The following is a 20,394-nucleotide window of genomic DNA, read 5'->3' as shown; positions in this document are numbered from 1 at the left end:
CGTATGCCTTCTTTCTATGGAAATAAATACCTGTCTCGCGTTTAACTTATAACTGCCTCTTTCCTCTCTGACACTTCTTTTTCGCTTCTTGCTCAGCCCTTCATCCTCTAGGTTGACCTCCTTTGTATTTGGTTCCATGTACGTTATCCTTTTGTCCCTTTCGACTGATGGACACATATTGTCTTACCTTGAAAATCGCTCCTTATACTCGTCATATTACAGAAGAAAGCTTGCACTCTCCATATCAGTTTCTTCAATTTCCCCCACTTGCAACGTGTACTTGGGGTGGAAAATAACATATTCTTCCAGTTGCCAATCTAATAACCTGTTCAAAGAACTTGTGTCATCCTCCAAGCACTCTTCATTGGGCTCAAAGGACTTGCACAACATTGTATGATCACATTCAAACCCCTACTAAGCTATATTATGTCTTTCATTTATGGCACCTCCTTGGCAATACTCATATGACATATGGTTTTGATGTCCCTTGCATGCTCTTATAGTATGATTTTGCTACTTCTCTACAGAGAACCGTGTACAATATGATGTTGTTAGGCTGTGACTTTGTACAACCCAACAACTCTTTGTGCCATCAACACCCCCTTACAAGCTCCTTCCTTCCATCCTATGTCCCGGTACACCCCATGTACAGTATTTTGTTTGTAAAATATTTGCAACTTGCATTTCTACGACCCAACCACATACTTGTACGCCTTCACCAGAGACCTATACAACCCTATTTTTTTCTCTCTAGGTCATGGTTAAGCAACCATACGACTTGCCACCTCTATGGGATGTTTTTTTTTTGTACGGGTGCAAACTTCTTTGCGGATTCCTTGTCCTTCCACACTTCTTCACTTCTTCCTTTCTTTCTTTTGACAAGAATACTTCTCTTTCATTTAACTTATAAGTGCCACTTTCCTCATCTGTCAATTCCCTTTTTCTCTTCTTGTTTGGTCTATCTTGTAGGTTGACCTCCTTTATGTTTGGTTCATTGTACTTTATCATTTTGTCCCTTTCGAACTCATTGGATGGCATATCATTTGATCTTGTAACTCCCTCTTTCTATTCTTCATATTCTAGAGGAAGGGTTTCACTCTCTGTACTAGTTTCTTCAATTTCCACCATTTGTAACATGTTGCACTCGAGATTGAAAACCTTGTAGTCCTCCACTTACCAATGGAACAACCTATTTAAAGAACTCGTCTCATCCTCTGAGCAGCTTCCAAGCTATAAAACTCCTTCCATTTGAGTTGGAGGGTAGAGAAGAGGTAGTTATTTTATTGTTTGAACCAATGTTTGATAACACACAAGTCATGTGAGTTTAGGCAGGTTGCCAGTTGTGCAGATGTTGGCAGATTTTCATGACTCATCCCCATGACTTGATGGGTCATGGGCCATGATCCACATGACTCAGTCAAGTCATGCGGGTCATGCCATGACTCGAAGGTTTGATGGTCATCACCCACACATATTGCAGATAGACATTTCTTTAGCTTAAAGCTGTAATAGTTTATAGTATTATACTTTGATATGCTAGAGGAAGAAGGTGCAATACTCATTTTTTAGCCCCCAACTTCAACACTTTATGATTAATGCAGTAAATTTGCATCAATCACTAAGCTATGGCTAGTGCAAGATGCAAGGCATAGCCCATAATATAGTACATTACAAGTTCAATCAACTACTATACAATAGAGTTTTTCTTAGTGTTATTTTGCAAACTAATTTCAATAATCTTTTCACATGATTTTCTACTCTTGAGAAAGGATCTTGTATTTGCTGAAGACAGATGTATAAGCAAGGTAAATATATATGCTACATTACCACATTCGCTGCCCATGTATGGAATTCAGAATTTGGTTTGTACCCAATTTGCCTTAAATTCGGTCTGAATTCAAGAAAACATACCTTGGACGGCTTTCTAATGTGTTTTGACAACTCGCTCCAATCCTCTACAAACCCAGAATGAATTCATGTGAATTTGGAAAGAATAAAGAATTTCATTGATAACTTCTCCATCTGCATCTTAAGACCAACTCACACATGACATAAATGTTTGATCAAAGTATAGAATACGGAAAAGATTGGTCATGTAATAAAGCATATATTGAATGGGGCATTCTTTCCAAGCACATATGTTTCTGTGATGATGGAAGGTCGTGATGAGGATTATTAACAAAAATTGTAAGACTTCATGTAAATTCGATCAACGGAAATAGAGTCGGAATTTCAATTATGAATTGTCTGATAGAACAGAGAACTACTTTACCACTACTTATGTTCAGTGCAATCATGAATTGTGCATATTAAAATATATATCAATGAGCTTGGAAAATAATGCAGAATTGCTAGTAGGTTGTTCGACAATAGAGCAACAAATTATGATTATGCCGATATGTTCAAGGGAGACACTCAGCTTGAGATTAAAGGGGATATCTATGGTTATGGGATAGAAGAGCATCATGATATTCTCGATGAAATTGCAGATTAATTGACTTCACATAGAATGGAGTAGCATTAGTTATTTATTTTAGTGGCACTATGGGTATACCAAACGGTGTTGCGTAGTATAATGGCTTAAATGCACATGTCAAAATGCTTATAGAAGATTGGGAGTGTCAATCAGCATCTTCCAATACAACGCACCCATAATGGCTTGAGCACATAGGTCAAAATGCCTTGTTTGCAACACTATATGTTGGTGCAATGGTTAACTTCATCACAAAGCTCAACATAGAGGAATATAGCAGATATGGTACAAATCATAGTGGCTAGCCAACTGCTCGAATCAAGGCTAAAAATGCAAAAATAGTATTTATTGGGGCATTGACCATTTATGCCAGGCTGCTGCAAGGCTATGATGTTATGGATTGTGAAGCTCAGAAGGCGTCTGTAGTGGCAAAATGGCGGTTAAGTCACACGATGTGCAATTTATCTATTGTTTCTTATCCAATCATGGAAAGAATCACTGGTCATCGGTTTCTTAATCAAAGTATTTATTTCCAATAAAGTGAAAACTACATATTTATCACTTGTTCAATATTGAGCATGCAGTTTAGAGAGGAGGCAATTATATTTTTAATAATTATAGAGCATGTTGTCCCAATGGGGATAAAATAAAAGGGCAACCTGCTTTTTCCTCAGGATGCGTAGGCACATTGCCACAATAATTTATCTAGGCCAAAACGAACCCAAACCCAACCTAAAAAGAATTTGGACAAATTTTGAACCCGAATCTCGAACCCGCATCTGTACCAGAATTTGAAATGATAACTTAGTATATATGGCATGTAATAGTTAACATATATTATTTTCTTGCTTGGACTTATGTGATGGATGTATGTTTAGAGTGTTTCTTTTAAGCTTTATTCTATAATGGGTTCATGAAACTAGTTTTAAATCGTGAAAAATCTTTGTTTTTTCATTTTGCCAAATCATGGTCGAGTGGTTGCCAAGTCATTGATGAATCATGGCTCAAGTCAATCTTGTCGAGCCATAGACAAGTCTGAGTCATTGAACTCTGGTTTGAACTATTATGTAGTACTCTTCATTACAATGGCAACAGTTAAATGCCAGGGAAAGGACTGATATTGATTATCTGCACTATCACTAATATTCTCCCCAACAATTTTGTAATTTCTTCTTCCACAGCCTCGAGATGGATTGGGGAGGTCAACTGTAGTGCTTCTTAAAAGCTAAACGGTATGCAGTATGTCCAAAGTAATATAGTATGCACTAAGTTGATTAGCAATCCTTTGGTGTGATGGATACCTAATTTGTGGAGGATTTTAGGCTAACATGGTTATTGTAGCAAGTTCTCATGCCTTGCAATCTCTTGTCCTTCTCCTTGCTTCTCTTTTCCTCTCCTTTATCCTTTACCTTTCCCTTGTTCCCGTTTAAATTGATTAATCACTTTCTTTAGTATCTGCAGGACCATGCTTGGAATGGCAACATCCAATCCTCCCCCTAAACATATTCCTGTCCCTGCCTGTCCCTTCTAGCAAAACCATAGCAAATGTGCACTCCTTTTCGAGCGTTACAGGTGACACCCCTCTCCCTACCATGGTGCTCATACTTGCACTATAAATCTGTCTTCCCCCCCTAGCCACCCCTTTTTCACCAAACCTCTGTTTATAGGTTTTCCTCCCTTCAACTTTCCATTCTCATATCGTATTACATTATTTCTATTTATTTTCATACACATGTTAGAGTGGGGTTGTCGTTGCACCAAAAGACCGATCTGTCAATGCCCGATACAACTAGTCAACTTATAGTACACAAGAGGCGATTAAGCATTTGTCACGAATCGTGAGGGGAGCACTGAACAAATTTCCAATAATCTCCCCCTCAACGTTACTTGAGGGTCTGAGGATTCCAACCTTTGACCAAGCTCTGATACCACTTGTTAGAGTGGGGTTGCCATCACACCAAAAGACCAATCTATCAATGCTCGATACAACCATTCAACTTATAGTACATAGGAGACGGTTAAGCCTTTGTCACAAATCCCGAGGGGAGTGCTGAACAAATTTCCAACAACACATATCTGAGGGATGCCAATACCCTAGACTATTATGTAAAGGTAGTTATAGAACTATCAAGTTCACATTAAAGATTATATTTATTTAAAATGTATTACTCAAAAATAAATTTCTGGTGTCTTGGTTATTTTAGGCAAGGCATCCTTTCACGATGATAAGAAGACATCATTTGTATTTTCAAGTGATGCAAGAGCATCTTGGGTTGCACTACTATCCTGCTTGTTTTCAGTTTTTACCTTGCTGCTGAAACTGGGTTTTCTTGAAACTACGTTTTCTGGTTTCTGGGTGCCTGTTGTGAGTTGTGTAACTAATTTTCCAAAATGAGTTAGAGGCTGCGCACTTTAGGGATTGAAGAGGGCCTAGAGTACTATCTATGGTCCAAAGCACAAGTTCTAACTCCTCATGAGTTAGGAGATATGGTAATTCTCTCAGAGTATCGATTTTTGGTAATTCTGTGCGACAATTTTCTTTGCTTGACTTTCGGAGTGGATGCACACTTTTCCTTGATTAATCAGCCCTTGCGCATTTAAGGGGTTGTAGACGACTTGGAGTACTACCGATAGTTCAAAGCGCGAGTTCTAATTCAATCGGAGCTAGGAGCTATCGCGACTTTTCTTGGACATCGATTTTTGGACATTTAATTGCTATTGCTAGCCGACTTGTGGCTCTTCATGTATTTAATGTTAGGCTTATTTTCATTTAATATTTGTTGAGAGCCGACTTGTGGCTTCTCAATGTTCTAGAATGATCTGTAAGCCGTTTTGGCTGGTATAAATAGTGTTTAGGCTTAGAGCTAGGCAGATTAGGGAGTTTTAGAAAGGATTGTAGAGCAAAACTGAAAAGTGCAAATTTGCAACTAGATCTTGGATTTGAATGTATTTGTATTTGGCTGTAACCTAGAAGACCTTATAGCAGGGCATGTATGATGATATTTTCATGAATCAATAAAGAATATTGTTCTCTCTCTCTATGGTGCTATTCTCTTTTGTGTTTGCTTCTGTTGTGTTAACTCTTGCAAGGTGATTCGAATAGCTAGGTGTGCCTTTGGCCCTAGTTAATTCGGTCCTCCCTTGCGTCAGGTGGTATTGGAGCTTGTGGTTCATCCTTGTGGTGATTGGATTGTGTAGAACCCTGATTTAAATTTGGTTATAGGGTTGCAGATCTGTGGATTTGACCTATAACTTGCAGAGGGTTACGGTCTTGCAAGAACCTAATTTGCGAAGATGGTTTGTGGCAGAGGAAATGCTGATAATGCTATACTGGATCAATTGAGACAAATTGCAGCCAGATTAGATGTTGTGGAGACAACCCAGAGGAGAGGAGCACATCTTCATGATGTAAGTGATGAAGTAGCAACACCAAACCCTAATCTGGAACCAAAAGAAGATCAAGATGGGGAAAGATTGCTGAGAGTATTGTCTAGGGCACATTCAGAGCCTGTTGTAGAAGTTGTTCCTTACGATGGAAAATTGGATACCAATGTTGTGTTAGATTGGACTCAGATATGGAGAAGTTATTTGAGTATGAAAACACTCTTGATAATAAGAAGGTGAAGATTGCAGTTATTATGGTGAAAGGTCATGCTTCATTGTGTTTGGAGCATTTGCAAACTGATAGACAAAGGAGAGGAAAGGAGAAGATCAAAACTTGGCCGAAGATGGTGAACAAGGTAAAGAACAAATTCCTTCCGGCTGATTACCAAGTTAACTTGTTGAGAAAGATGCAAAATTTGAGACAAAAGGACATGACTGTGAAAGAGTATACTAAGGAATTCTATAGACTGGACATCAAATCTGGACATGTGGATGATGATGTTGAGAAAATTACAAGGTACATAAATGGATTGAGATTTGGAATTCAAGATGAAATAAGTTTTGTGAAGTTGGAAAGTGTGGAAGAAGCATATCAATATGCCTTGAAGTTGAGGAGATCTTGACAAAGAAGCACAAACAAAGACAAGAGGTAAAGGGAGATCTTATGGAGAAGGTGGCAGATCTGACAGTTTTATGCAAGATAAAGGAAAATTTGAATGGAAGAATGATGACAAAGACAAGATTGAATGGAAAGGTGGTAGTTCATATCAAGGAGGTACTGGATCTTACCAAGGAAGAGGTAATTCTTATTCTAGAGGTGGTTTCTGTGGTAATTGTTTTAGATGTGGCAAAGAAAGGCATAGATCTTTTGAATGTAGATCTTCCGAAAGTGGGCAGAATAATAGAAATGTTGTGATTCAAGAAGACATTGCAAGTTCACCAAGTGGACCTGAGGCTGGAGAAAAAATGATGGTGAGAAAAACCTTATGTAATAAAGGAAGGGATGAGGAACCTATCCTTAGAAGAAGTCTTTTCAAGACTAGATGTAAGATGGCTGGAAAATGCTGCAAAGTGATCATTGATAGTAGAAGTTCAACAAATTTGGCATCAAAAGAGCTGGCTAGAAAGTTGTAGTTGCAGAGGCTAAAACATCCCAAACCTTATCATGTTTCATAGATCAAAGACGAGCGTAAGATATTGGTAAGTGAGCAATGCTTTGTGAAGTTCAAAATTGGACATTACTTTGATGAAGTTTTGTGTGATATTATGCCTATGGATTGTTGTCATATTTTGTTGGGTAGACCTTGGCAATATGATAGATATGTTGTACATGATGGAAGATTGAATCAATATACTCTTTGGGTAAATGGGAAGAAGCAAATATTGCTGTCTTTGATTGAAAGTCCAGATGAGGTCAGTTGTACTGCAATAAAATTTTGCATGGTTAATGGAAAGCAATTTGAAAAGGAAGTAAAGAAGAATCAAGTCTATTTTGCTATAGTTCCTAGAGGACCAAGTGTTGGTAACAATGACCATGTGATAGCAGAAGTTGGTAATGACAGAGTGACAACAGAAATTGCTGAATTGCTGAATGAATACAAAGATATTGTTGCTGAGGATATTCCTGATGGTTTACCTCCAATAAGAAGTATAAGTCATTGTATGGATCTGATTTTTGGAGCTAGTTTGCCATACAAAGCACCATATAGATTGACACGTACAGAGAATGAAGAACTTAACAGGGAAGTGCATGAGTTGCTGCAAAAGGGATTAATCAGAGAAAGTTTGAGTCCATGTGTTGTACCTACTGGATTAGCACTTAAAAAGAATGGAGAATGGAAAATGTGTACTGATTTTAGAGCTATTAACAAGATCATAGTGAAATATAGGTTTCCTATGCCGAGGATGGATGACATAATGGATTATTTGAGTGGAGCAAAGTATTTTACCAAGATTGATTTGAAGAGTGGCTATCATCAGATCAGAATCAGAGAAGGTGATGAATGGAAGACTGCTTTCAAGACAAAAGATGGTTTGTATGAATGGTTGGTTACACTTTTTGGTTTGACTAATGCACCTAGTGCTTTCATGAGGTTGATGAATGAAGTTTTGAAAAGATGCTTGGGTAAATTTGTGATTGTTTATTTGGATGACATTTTGATATTCAATAAGACTAAGCAAGAACATCTTGAGCATATTAGCAAGTATTGCAAAAGTTGAAAGAGGAAAAGTTGTTGATTAAGCTGAAAAAGTGTTCTTTTATGCAAGAGGAGATTGTGTATTTAGGATTTGTGATTTCAGCTGATGGATTGAAGATGGATCCTGAGAAGGTGAAAGCAATTTTGGACTAGCCTATACTTCAGAATGTGGGTGAGGTAAGATCATTTCATAGTTTGGCTAGTTTATATAGAAAATTCATAAGAAATTTCAGTTCTGTTTGTAATGCTATGACTTCAAGTGGACACATGGAGAAACAAAAGGTTGCTGAATTACCTGTATTGGCTTTACTTGTTTTTAACAAAGTATTTCAAATTGAATGTGATGCAAGTCGTACTGTAATAGGAGCTGTATTAAGTCAAGAAGGTAAACCTGTTGCTTTCTTTAGTGAGAAGTTGAATGATGCTAAAAGAAAGTATTTTGTGTATGATCAAGAATTTTATGCTATTGTTCAAGCTTTTAAGAAGTGGAGACATTATTTGATTCCTAAGGAGTTTGTGTTGTATACTAATCATAAAGCTTTACAATACTTGGGCAGTCAACATAAATTGAATCAAAGACATATGAAGTGGGCTGAGTACTTACAGAGTTTTACATTTGTTATTAAGCACAAGAAAGGAGTTACTAACAGAGTTGCTCATGCATTGAGTAGAAGATGTTCTTTGTTGACTGAAATGAAGGTTGAAGTTCTTGGTTTTGATGAAATGAAATAGTTGTATGATGAGCCTGATTTTTCTAAGGCATGGAGAGAGTGCAAAGCACCAAATCTGTCAGATCACATAAGTAAGTATGATGAGTATTTCTTTCAAAAAGGTATGTTGTTCAAAGGTATTCAGTTGTGTATTCCTAGAAGTTCTATGAGGTTGAATCTGATTAAGGAAAAACATAGTGGTAGATTGGTTGGACATTTTGAAATTGATAAGAGATTGAGTTTGCTGAAAGAGAAGTATTATTGGCCACAAATGGATAAGGATGTTCAGAAATTTGTGAAGAGTTGTGGAGTTTGTCAAGTTGCAAAAGGAGAGGCAAAATCTTGGTTTGTATACACCTATTACTATTTTTGAGAAACCTTGGAGTGACATTAGGATGATTTTTTTTCTTGGATTACCTAAGATAGTGAAGGGGTATGATTCCATATTTGTTGTAGTGGACAGATTTTCTAAGATGGCTCATTTCATACCATGTAAGAAGACATCAGATGTTGAGCATGTTGCTGAACTTTTTTTTAAAGAGATTGTGAGATTGCATGGATTACCAAAAAATATTATTTCTGATAGAGACAGTAAGTTTGTTGGTTATTTTTGGAAGACTTTGTGGAAGAAGATGGGTACTGAGTTGAAGTTTAGTTTTACATTCCATCCGCAGACAAATGGACAAACAGAGGTTGTGAATAGAAGCTTAGGTAATTTGCTAAGATGTTTAGTTAGGAATAAGCCAAGTAATTGGGAGATGGTATTGGCACAAGTTGAATTTGCATATAATAATTTATGTGAGTAGGAGTATAGGGAAGACACCTTTTGAGATTGTTACTAAAATGAAGCCTAGAGGTATATTAGATTTGAGAAATATTGTTGGTGAAGAAAAGAGAAGTTTTGCAAGAGAAGGATTTGCTAATTTTATGAAGTCTTTACATAAGGAAGTGACGTTGAGGTTGGAACAAAGCAATCAAAAGCGTAAGGAGAATGTTGATCAGTATAGGAGACATCATGATTTCCAAGTTGGTGATGAGGTGATGGTTCATCTGAAGAAAGGAAGATTTCTAGTTGAACATACAATAAGCTAAAGATGAAGAAGTTTGGATCTTGTAAGATTTTGAAGAAGTTTGATAGTGGTAATGCCTATGAAGTTGAGTTACCTGATGACATGGATATATCTCCTATATTCAATATTGTTACTTTGTATAAGTATCATGAGTCATATGATGAAGTTGCGGTATTAGAGGACTATCCAAAGAAGCAGATTGAAGAAGTTGAATAGATATTGGATTAGAGATTTGGTAAGAGCACAAGAGGAAAAGATTATTATGAATGTCTGGTGAAATGGAAGAACAAACCTATGGAAGATGCTTCATGGATTTCTCAATCTGAGTTGGATTCAGCTTAGGTTGTGACATCCCTATGATTTAGGAGAATCATTTCTTCCAACCATGGTTGTCTGATGCAGGAGCATCCTGGGTTGCATTACTATCCTGCATGTTTTTAGTTTTTACCTTGCTACTGAAATTGGGTTTTGCTGAAATTGCATTTTTTGGTTTCTGGGTGCGTCTTGTGAGCTGTGTAACTAATTTTCAAAATGAGTTAGAGGCTGCGCACTTCAGGGATTGAAGAGGGCCTAGAGTACTATTTAGGATCTAGAGTGTAAGTTCTAACTCCTCATGAGTTAGGAGATATGGCATTCTCCCGAAGTATCGATTCTGGCAATTTTGCGTGACAATTTTCGATGCTTGACTTTTAGAGTGGATGCACACTTTTCCTTGATGAATCAGCCCTTATGCATTGAACAAGTTGTAGAGGACCTAGAGTACTACCTACAATTCGAAGCGCGAGTTTTAATTCAATTAGAGCTAGGAGATATCGCGATTTTGCTCAGACACCGAATATTGGACATTTAATTGCTATTGGTAGCCGACTTGTGGCTCTTCATGTATTTAATGTTAGGTTTATTTTCATTTAATATTTGTTGAGAGCCAACTTGTGGTTTCTCAGTGTTCTAGAATGATCTGTAAGCCGTTTTGGCTAGTATAAATATAGTGTTTAGGCTTAGAGCTAGGCAGATTAGGGAGTTTTAGAAAGGATTGCAGAGCAGAATTGAAAAGTGCGAATTTGCAACTAGATCTTGAATTTGAATGTATTTGTATCTGGCCGTAACCTAGAAGGCCTTACAGTTGGGCATGCATGATGATATTTTCTTGAATCAATAAAGAATATTGTTCTCTCTCTCTCTCTCTCTCTATGGTGTTGTTCTCTTTTGTGTTTGCTTCTGTTGTGTTAACTCTTGCAAGGTGGTTCAAATAGTTGGGTGTGCCTTTGGCCCTAGTTTATTTGGTCCTCCCTTGCGTCATCAAGAATTGTCAAAACTATATCGTCCAAACCTTGCCATTGGCCAATCAATCAATGGATTTATCAATGACGAGATAGAATGGGTGTCTTTGGGGATGGGACATTTCTTGATTTCCCATTCTTTATTACCTGTGTAAATTGTGCAAATTTTGTTGCTTAATCAAACTAATATAAAACCTTTTAAGAGTTGGAGATGGTCTTGATCAATTACAGATGGAATATTAGTCCTTATTGCTGAGATAATAATTTTGCAATAATATATATATTCTGCTACTATTCGTATAGACCAATGTCTGCTAAAGGAGCAAACTTAGATTTTGTTGCGTGTCCTTTATCCGCAAACATAACCTACATAAATAAGGCACCCAAGGGGCATGTCTCTAGAAGGGACATGTCCCTCTCTAGGTCGGCCATAATTGTTCTCTCCAAATCGGCGCCTATTAAGGAATAGGTTTAGTTAGTGATTAAAGTAACTAATTTGTTCAAGATTAAACTTAAAACAACATTACTCCAAGGGAGACATCGATCATGATTGAAGACTAAACAATTTTATATATAGGCCTTCTTTGCAAAGACATTATTTATGCATAATCAGATCTGTACAATTTGTTCCACCAGACCACTATGATTTTGAAGTTACAGAATTAACACTTCCTCTTAACTTGATAATCATACTAAGAGATAACATATCTAGCATCATCAATTAATATGAATAAGCATAGATTAATACTTTATATCTATCTAAATCTCCTAAGCATGGGGTATTATTGAACACATGATACCATGTTATATTACTATACCTGTGATATGACTTATCACTATTAGTGATAATGATATTGCATAAAATGCAATATATAGGATAAAATCTAGAGAATGATTAAATTCTTCTTTTATTGAAGTTGTGACTCATAGGTACTGGCAAACCTATGTCACAATATGATCCTGAGTTAAGATCTACCAGTTCACAGGATAAACTCCAAATAATGATTAAATTCTTCCTTTATCCAAGTTGTGACTCATAGGCATAGAATGTCTACATCACAATGTGATCTTGAACTCATCTATATCTGACAATAGATCTCTATCGTTCAACAAATTATTTAAGAGATCGTCACCTCTCATTATATCTTTTATACAAGTGTTCATTATCTCAAAGATTGTCATCTCTTAGATAATAAATACAAACGGTGAAGCCCATAATAGTCAATAGCCTGACAATAATAATTTTAATTCAAAATTAATAATAATTAAAGAATAGAAATGTATTACAATTCACCCATACCAAGTCTTTTCCTGAAGTGATCTATCTTCACTCGAGAGAGGGGTTTGGTAAGAAAAACTGTTGTCTGATCTGATGTGCAAATGTATTCTAATTTTACAGTATTCCTATCTACCATATCTCTTACATAATGGTAAGGAATTTCAATATGTTTGGACTTATCATGAAAAACTGGATTCACAGAAAGCTTGATGGAACTTTGATTATCACAATGAATTATAGTAGGATTCATAGAAAGTAGGATTCTCTTTTCTTTTGGAACATGTATATATACTGGGCACCCAAATATCTTAAGATGACTTATTCTAAGTTTAACCTTAGTAAAGACTTCTTTAGGAGTTTTATCTCTAAGGTGGGATGGAGGACTTCTGTTTTGAATATAGATAGAAGTACAAGAGGCTTCAGCCCAAAGATAATATTCTAAATTTTGATCAAATATCATAGCTCTTGTTGCTTCTATAATTGTTCTATTCTTCCTTTCTACTACCCTATTTTGCAGTGGGTTATAAGGAACAATATACTCCCTCTTAATCCGTGCCTCTTTACAAAACTCTTTAAACAAATCTAAAGTATATTTCCCTCCATTATCAGTCCTAAGAGTTTTAATTTTGTGGCCTGATAAGTTTTCAGTTAAGGTTTTGAATTTTTAAATCTCTTAGGGTCCGTTTGGTTTGCGGAATTGTTGAAATCAAGATTTCTACAAATCTTTGTTTTGCCAAATCAAGGTTCTGCAAATCTTCATTCCTATTTTTGGGATTTTACTTGAACCGTTTGTTTCACTCAGAAGATGAGTGTGAAGACACATTTTTAAATACATAAGCTTAGTACTCCAAAAATTAGACCAATCTATTGTTTCAGACATGGTAGTAATCATGTTAAATGCAATTTCTTGTTGGATTCATTACGTGATACCATCTTGTATCTAAATGCAGTCAAAAGATGATAATGCATTAGAGAGAAGCAAATCATAAATTCTTTTTGATCCACAGAATACTAGAGTGAAATTAGTATGGAGTTCCTTTCTGGATAGTGGGCTTCTATTCCTTGAATTTCTAAATAGGCCGTGTATTCAACTAGAGATGGTAATTTTTTACTCTAGTTTCATTTGCATTCAAGATTATCATTTGAAATAAGTAAGAATCTTGGATCTAGTGACCATTGCTACGGCCATCCACTAGTTCGATTTGGATGAATTTTATCCATGTGTTGAAGAAACCTGACAACATGATTGCTTTGTGGGTGTATTGGAAGCCCATAGTCAATTTTATAGTGGATGCTATTTTCAAGAGAACTTTTTTGCTTTTCCATCCGAGTGGGAAATTGGTGTTGGGAAATTGAAAGGTTTGCCCTCCACTGTAGGAAATCTCTGTTCATTCACACAATGGTGAAATGGCCCCAAATTGCTTTCAAACATGAACATTTTACACTCCTAAAAAATGTGTAACCAAGTTTTGATTAATCCCAGGTATTCTAAGGAAGTGTAGAAACTTGGTTTTGAGACAAAATTAGAACTCAAAAATTCTAATTCCATTTTTCTATTTTGACACAAAAATGCCCCCATTCATCAAAATTGGTTTTTGCAAAAGCCAATTCCGGTCTAATTCCATGAACCAAACGAACCCTTAAGGATTTCTTCTGATTCTTTACATTTTAACAAGTAAATCCAAGTTTTCCTAGAGAAGTCATCTGTAAAGAGTATATAGTACCAGAATCCTCCAAGAGAAGGAACAAACATAGGTCCACATAAATCTGAGTGGACTAGTTCCAAAACATTGTTAGTTTTTCTAGTGCTATCATGAAATTGACTTTTGGTGTTCTTGCCCAAAGCGCATCCTTTGCATATGCTTGAATGATCTTTATTCAACTTAGGTGAACCAATAACCATCTTCTCCATAGTCGATAAGGTTTTGAAATTTATATGTTCTAACCTGTTGTGCCATATTTCATTTATATCATCAGTTTCATGAATTAAGGCTTGAATAGGTTGAACATCCCTTTCTTTGACCAATCAACTTTGATTTCTTAAATGAAGAGTTCTTAGACCAAGTCATTACTTAACCGTCCATGAATGCAACATTATGTCCATCATCTTCAAGTGTTGTAACAGAGATTAGATTCCTTTTTATTACTGGTACATAGAGTACTCCTTTGAGATGTAGAGAACTACCCGACTTCAATTTCAAGGTGCAATTGCCAATTTCTTTGACTGAATGAGAGGAATTATCACCAATGTTAACTTCGCCATCAACTTCTTCTGATATAGAGTCTAGTGCTTCTTTGTATCCTATTATGTGTCGAGATGATCCACTATCAATTACCCATGCTTTGCTTGATACATTTGATAGTACAGAATACAATACACGATTCTAAGGATCATAGATTTCTTCTTTCCTAGTAATGTTCGTACAGTTTACTTGTTGCTTTGTATTCTCAAGGCAGTTAGATGTATAGTGTTTAAATTTTTCACATTTGAAGCATTTTATTTTGAATAGATCTTTCTTAGGTTTGTCATTTCTTTGATTACTCTTCTTCTTCTTGAAGTGCTTCTTCTTCCCCTTATAGGAGTTTGTGTTGAGAACATGAAGTTCTTCATCTTCAATTTTTTATTTTACTCCTTTCTTAAGTTTCTTAGATTCTTCTTGCAGGCAACCTCCTTTAAGTCTATTAAAGTTTGGAAGATTGTCTCTAGCACTTACTTGTGAGAATGTTTCCCATGAATCTGATAACCCATCTATAGCCATAAGTGTTAGTTCCTTGTCTTCAATTATGATCCCTATACTTGCAAGTTTGTCTCTTAGACTAGCCGCCCTTAGGAAGTAAGAGTTCATAGATTCTCCCTTCTTTATCTGTATATGATTTATTTGCCTTTTTAGTGCAAGGGTTCTAGTTGCATTGTTAACCTCATATGCATTTAATAATGCATTCATCATATGAAATGATGTTTGATGTTTCATTAGCATAGGTGCTATTTTAGTTTTCACCCCATCTAATATGATCTGCATGGCTTCCTTGTTTCCTTTACTCCAGATAGTTTTATTAGGTTCAACATTAGGTTGCTTGGATGCTTTATCAACAAATTGTTTCACGTCAAGAATCATCATAATTCTGAATTTCCAAGCAACGAAGTGCTCTTTCCCATCAAACCTGTCCTCGGGTTTGATTGTGCTCGCCATTGAAGATAGAAGGATGTTGCTAGATATTTAAAGTCTGATAGTTTAATTTGCAGACCCTAGGTTCGACTACCAGAGCTCTAATACCATGTAAAGTTTCTGCAAATTCTGCTGCTTAATCAAACTGATATAAAACCTTTTGAGTGTTGGAGATGGTCTTGATCAATTACAAATGGAATATTAGTCCTTGTTGATGAGATAATTATTCTGCAATAATATATATATTCTGCTACTATTCGTATGAGGCAATGTATGCTAAAGGAGCAAACTTAGATTTTGTTGTGTCCTTTATCCACAAACATAACCCACATAAATAAGGCACCCAAGGGGCATGTCTCTAGAAGGGACATGTCCCTCTCTAGGTCAGCTAGAATTGTGCTCTCCAAATCGGTGCCTATTAAGGAATAGGTTTAGTTAGTGATTAAACTAACTAATTTGTTCAGGATTAAACTTAAACAACATTAGTCCAAGGGAGCCGCCGATCATGATTGAAGAGTAAACAATTATATTTATAGGCCTTCATTACAAAGGCATTATTTATGCATATTCAGATCTGTACGATCTGTTCCATCAGACCAGTATGATTTCAGAGTTACAGAATTAACAATCTGATCGATAACTTCTTGGTGCTGGTTTATTTTCAGTAGACTTCTTTGTAAATGTTTCTCTTTATTAATGCAAATTTTCTTAAATCAAAATAATAATTTGCTTCATATCATATTCCATGGTTTCAAGATATGCACTGCTCTATTTCCATAGCTCTCTAAATTTGCACAAAAATACATTTTAGAAAGTTTGAGTTTCATGTCTCATTTCTTATTTTCTATAATGATTTCCCTGCTGGATCATATGAGGATATAGATTCCTTGGCAAACATTTGTGACCTATATTTTGTTGTGTCATGTTTCTCTGTTGCAACACATTAACTAGTTGTGCTAACATTCCTTTATTTTCCTACCACCAATTACAGGCAGTAATCAACTCTCAGAAAGTGCTAGTAAACAAATATATAAGGCTGATGGAGAAAATCCCAATACTGATGAAGATCATGAAGAAGATGATGAATCGGATGAGGAAGGACTCGCCCCACTTGAACAAAATTTAAATCACATGACTTTTTCTGACAGTAATGGAAGTGAGGAAGAAAGTGAATAGAGGTTGACAGCTCTACTTCTCACCTCAAGTTAGACATGTCAACTGTGTCAATTCTTATTCTAGGGTACAGTACGGTGCTGACAATGTTTTTCATTTGTAATTTATAATGCTCATGGTTGAAAAGATGATCTTGGACAAGGAAGTGTAAATGTTCCCCTGCCAGGGCTTCTAAAGGTAGTAAATCTTTATGAATTCTTTTCTATTTATTGCAAAGATGCATTAATTATCTAACTTAATAGTTTCCACTCAAAAGGAATTACATGCCTGAAAAAAACTGTCAACCTATGTAAATTTCATAGTTTTTCTTCTGTGGATCATACTAGGAAGTGGAAAATTAGATATTCTGACAAGCATTTCTATTTCATGAGCCTTGTCTTATTGTTGCAAACAAAATGTGAACTTTATGTTTTAACCTCTATGCATGATAATCATTAGAATAAATCTTAATATGAAAGCTATTAGTCAGAAACAGTCATAAAAGCTGGATCTTACGATATTAAAAAAAAGGTACAGAGATATTGCAGGTTATCCATCATGTATGCTTATTGTGATTACAAGAATACAATGTGCAAGCACAAGGAAAAATCATAGTCAACCACAAGGGAAAATAATCATGAACCAAGAAAATCATAACTTATTTGTTGCTGCTTTGGATCAGCATCTTCAATTAGCAAAAGATAAATTTTCATGCAAGGAAAATAGGGAAAAGGAAAAAACACATCTGCAGCAATGTGCTGACCCTGTTAATTTATGAAGTTCTAAAAATATGCAAAAGGTCTTGACCTAAGAAAACAGTTAACAACTCCTTCCTATCTAATCCATGGTATGATGAAGATTACAAGGCTGCCACAAGAATGGTCAAAGAGAACAAATTAAACAAGGAAAACAAAATAATGTATGAGAAATTGATAAAATCTAAAAGGAAAGCTATGATATCTCAAGAACAAAAGAGTTAATTTCTCTAGGTATACCCAATCCCAAAGGATTTTGGAGAGCTTCAAAAAAAGAGAAATCAAACATAAAACAATATAAAAAATGCTCAAAGCTCCTTAAGGAACTGATACAAGGTAAAAGTAGTCACCCCATAATCCACACTTCAACTGAAATCTTTTTGATGGAAGGTGTTGAACAAGGTTAAAAGGCATTAACAAGTAATAAAGAAAAATACATTGTTGGGTTATAGGTTGAATTCTTAAAGTGGGGATTGCAATTGCTTGCTTCTCATGTTCGATATTCTTTAATAGTCAATCAAAGTGGTTTTCCAATAAAATGAACTACTAGCAATGTTATTTCCCTACATAAGAGTGGTGATCTCAATAACCCTTTTAACTATTGTACTGTTATAGTCAATGCACTCCTTGGTAAGCTTTTTTGTCTAAATATTTGGTAGCATCGGTCAGATTAATCAAATTGATGAATTCAACCTTGAAGAAATTCACTGTCTTCCATTTGTATCCTACTCAAAATTGTTACAAGTATTGTTGATATAATACATGATTAACAATTATTAGATAACACTTATGTAAATACACACACGTATTTTATGTGTGTGTGTGTGTGTGTGTGTGTGTGAGAGAGAGAGAGAGAGAGAGAGAGGGAGAGAGAGAATGCGTGTGTGTGTATTTTGTTATTTAATAATTATTAATCATTTCATACAACTTATACTGATATTATGTATCAAGTTATTTTGAATAAGATGGTCTTGATGGTTTTTGATTATTGATTCTATGTAATCAATAAAATCTGCACATTCATGTTCGTTAATTTTGATATATTTCAGTATCAACTATATTAGTCAATGCTCATACTTATTCTACGTGTTTTTATTGACTATGTTTATCAACAATCCAAATATAAAAAAAACATCATAAGATAATAAGCATTGCATTAACTACAATCTCTAGTCAAATCGTAGAAGTTATGAAATGTCACCCTTGAGTTGGATGAGACATTCCTCATGTAGATGCATGCCCCCCCCCGCATGTAGATGATGTTCACAAAGGGATTTACCTCTCCATGAGACACATTCGTTTTCCAATATGTTAATAACAAACAACATGAATCTTGAAAAGCACATAAATAGATAAGTGTAAGTACAAGATAATACAACAACAATACTTCCTCATGTGACAAATATTATCACATTTACTCAAATCAGTTTTGATCTTTCACCCTAGTAGTATAATATTATATTGGTGGCAACATGAGAGACATTAGAAATCAAGTTAATAATTGAAATAAATTATCAAAATTCCTTACAATCTAAATCTGATATAAATTTAACATGGTATCAAAGCCAAGTTAAAGAAGATCCATGATATTAGATTTATTGAAATATAATCTAAAAATGCATTTATAATTTATCAAATTCTTTAGTATGCAAAATGATGAACAATGTTAGATTTGAAGATTGACTTGAAGGAGCATCAAACATTGTATCTTGGAAATTTAGAATAATGCTTTCCCTAAAAGGACATGAGTTAGAATCCCTTGTGGAAAAGGAGCCCTCAATTCTTAGTGAAGACAATGAAAAGCATCAATTGATGAAAAGCAATAACAAAGCCATGAAAATTTTAGTAGATACTCTAAAAGATCACATAGTTCTAGTTATATCAAAACTGGATATTACATACGACATGTTTGCATTACTATATGAGATAAATAATACTAGTAGAGCTCTTGCCCTAAAACAACTACATCATGTCAAAATGAGCAAAGGTGAAACTATTACATCATATTTATGAGCAAAGCAGAGTTAAAGCACCAATTATCCACCATTTGTCATATAATTGACACCAAAGAATTAACGATGCTAGCCCTCATTAGACTCCCTACATCCCAAGAATCCTTCATATAAGGAATAAGTGTTCAATCTGAACTTCCTAGGGTTGGTAGTTTCAAATCGATTGCATTTAAGAAGATTTAGACGTATTACTAGAGGGATTTGTTTGAACTCTCAAAATGATGATATGCAAGTTCTAAATTTTCATGCATACAAGAAAGAAAAGAAAAATAACTTCAAGATGAAGAAAGAAACACAAGTGGAAAGTGCTCATTCAAGAGAAAGAAGGATCTATCTAAAATATAATGATTTAGATGTGATAAATTTTTTCATCTTGCAATGAAGTGCCTTGAGAGGTCTAATCATCAAGCTTCAATTGCCGAAGGTAATAGAATAAGCTCACATAAGGGCTCAGAAAGACACGTGTTTTATTCATCACTTCCAAGCCAAGTACCACTAGTCTAAATACTCGGGTCATAGACAATGGAGCATCATGCCACATAAGGATTCAAAGAACACCTAGATAGCCTTACAATAGATTCAGATGAAGAAGTCACCTTTGCAGATGATTCCAACTATCATATGAAACAAATCAGTACTTGCATCAAACATGGGTATTATTTGTATTAGGTATTAAACAAAATCTAGTTTCCATTTCAACCCTTGAAGACAAAGGATATTGAATTACCTTCATGGATGGTAAAGTTTTGGCTTGGACAAAATTCAAACATTAAGAGAGCTCACTCTATAGGAGTTTGATGTGGATGTTTATACACTTTGCACTTCACCTTCTTAAGCATTAATTCATCAATCCTTAAATTCAAGTGAAATTTAGCACAAAAGATTAGGGCATTTTCATTATTGCGCTTTACTCT

General features: G+C 35.3%; 1 protein-coding gene across 4 annotated transcripts in view; it reads left to right on the top strand.

The window, feature by feature from the left end:
* The window catches only part of LOC149536634 (RNase L inhibitor protein-like protein), a 220,466-nt gene extending 203,477 nt beyond the window's left edge, over positions 1-16,989 (top strand). For all 4 annotated transcript variants that reach the window (XM_089807766.1, XM_089807765.1, XM_089807764.1 and 1 more), the window contains exon 11: positions 16,553-16,989. In XM_089807766.1, coding sequence (XP_089663892.1) covers positions 16,553-16,737 — 185 coding nt within the window. In that variant the 3' untranslated portion in view covers positions 16,738-16,989. The remainder of the gene's footprint in view (positions 1-16,552) is intronic.
* Positions 16,990-20,394: the final 3,405 nt, after the last annotated feature.

This window comes from Cupressus sempervirens, chromosome 10 (assembly GCF_028749045.1).
Source record: "Cupressus sempervirens isolate cs-2001-9-10 chromosome 10, ASM2874904v1, whole genome shotgun sequence".
Lineage (NCBI taxonomy): Eukaryota > Viridiplantae > Streptophyta > Pinopsida > Cupressales > Cupressaceae > Cupressus > Cupressus sempervirens.
The sequence above is the reverse complement of the archived record's forward strand: the minus strand, read 5'-3'. Positions and strand labels throughout refer to the sequence as shown.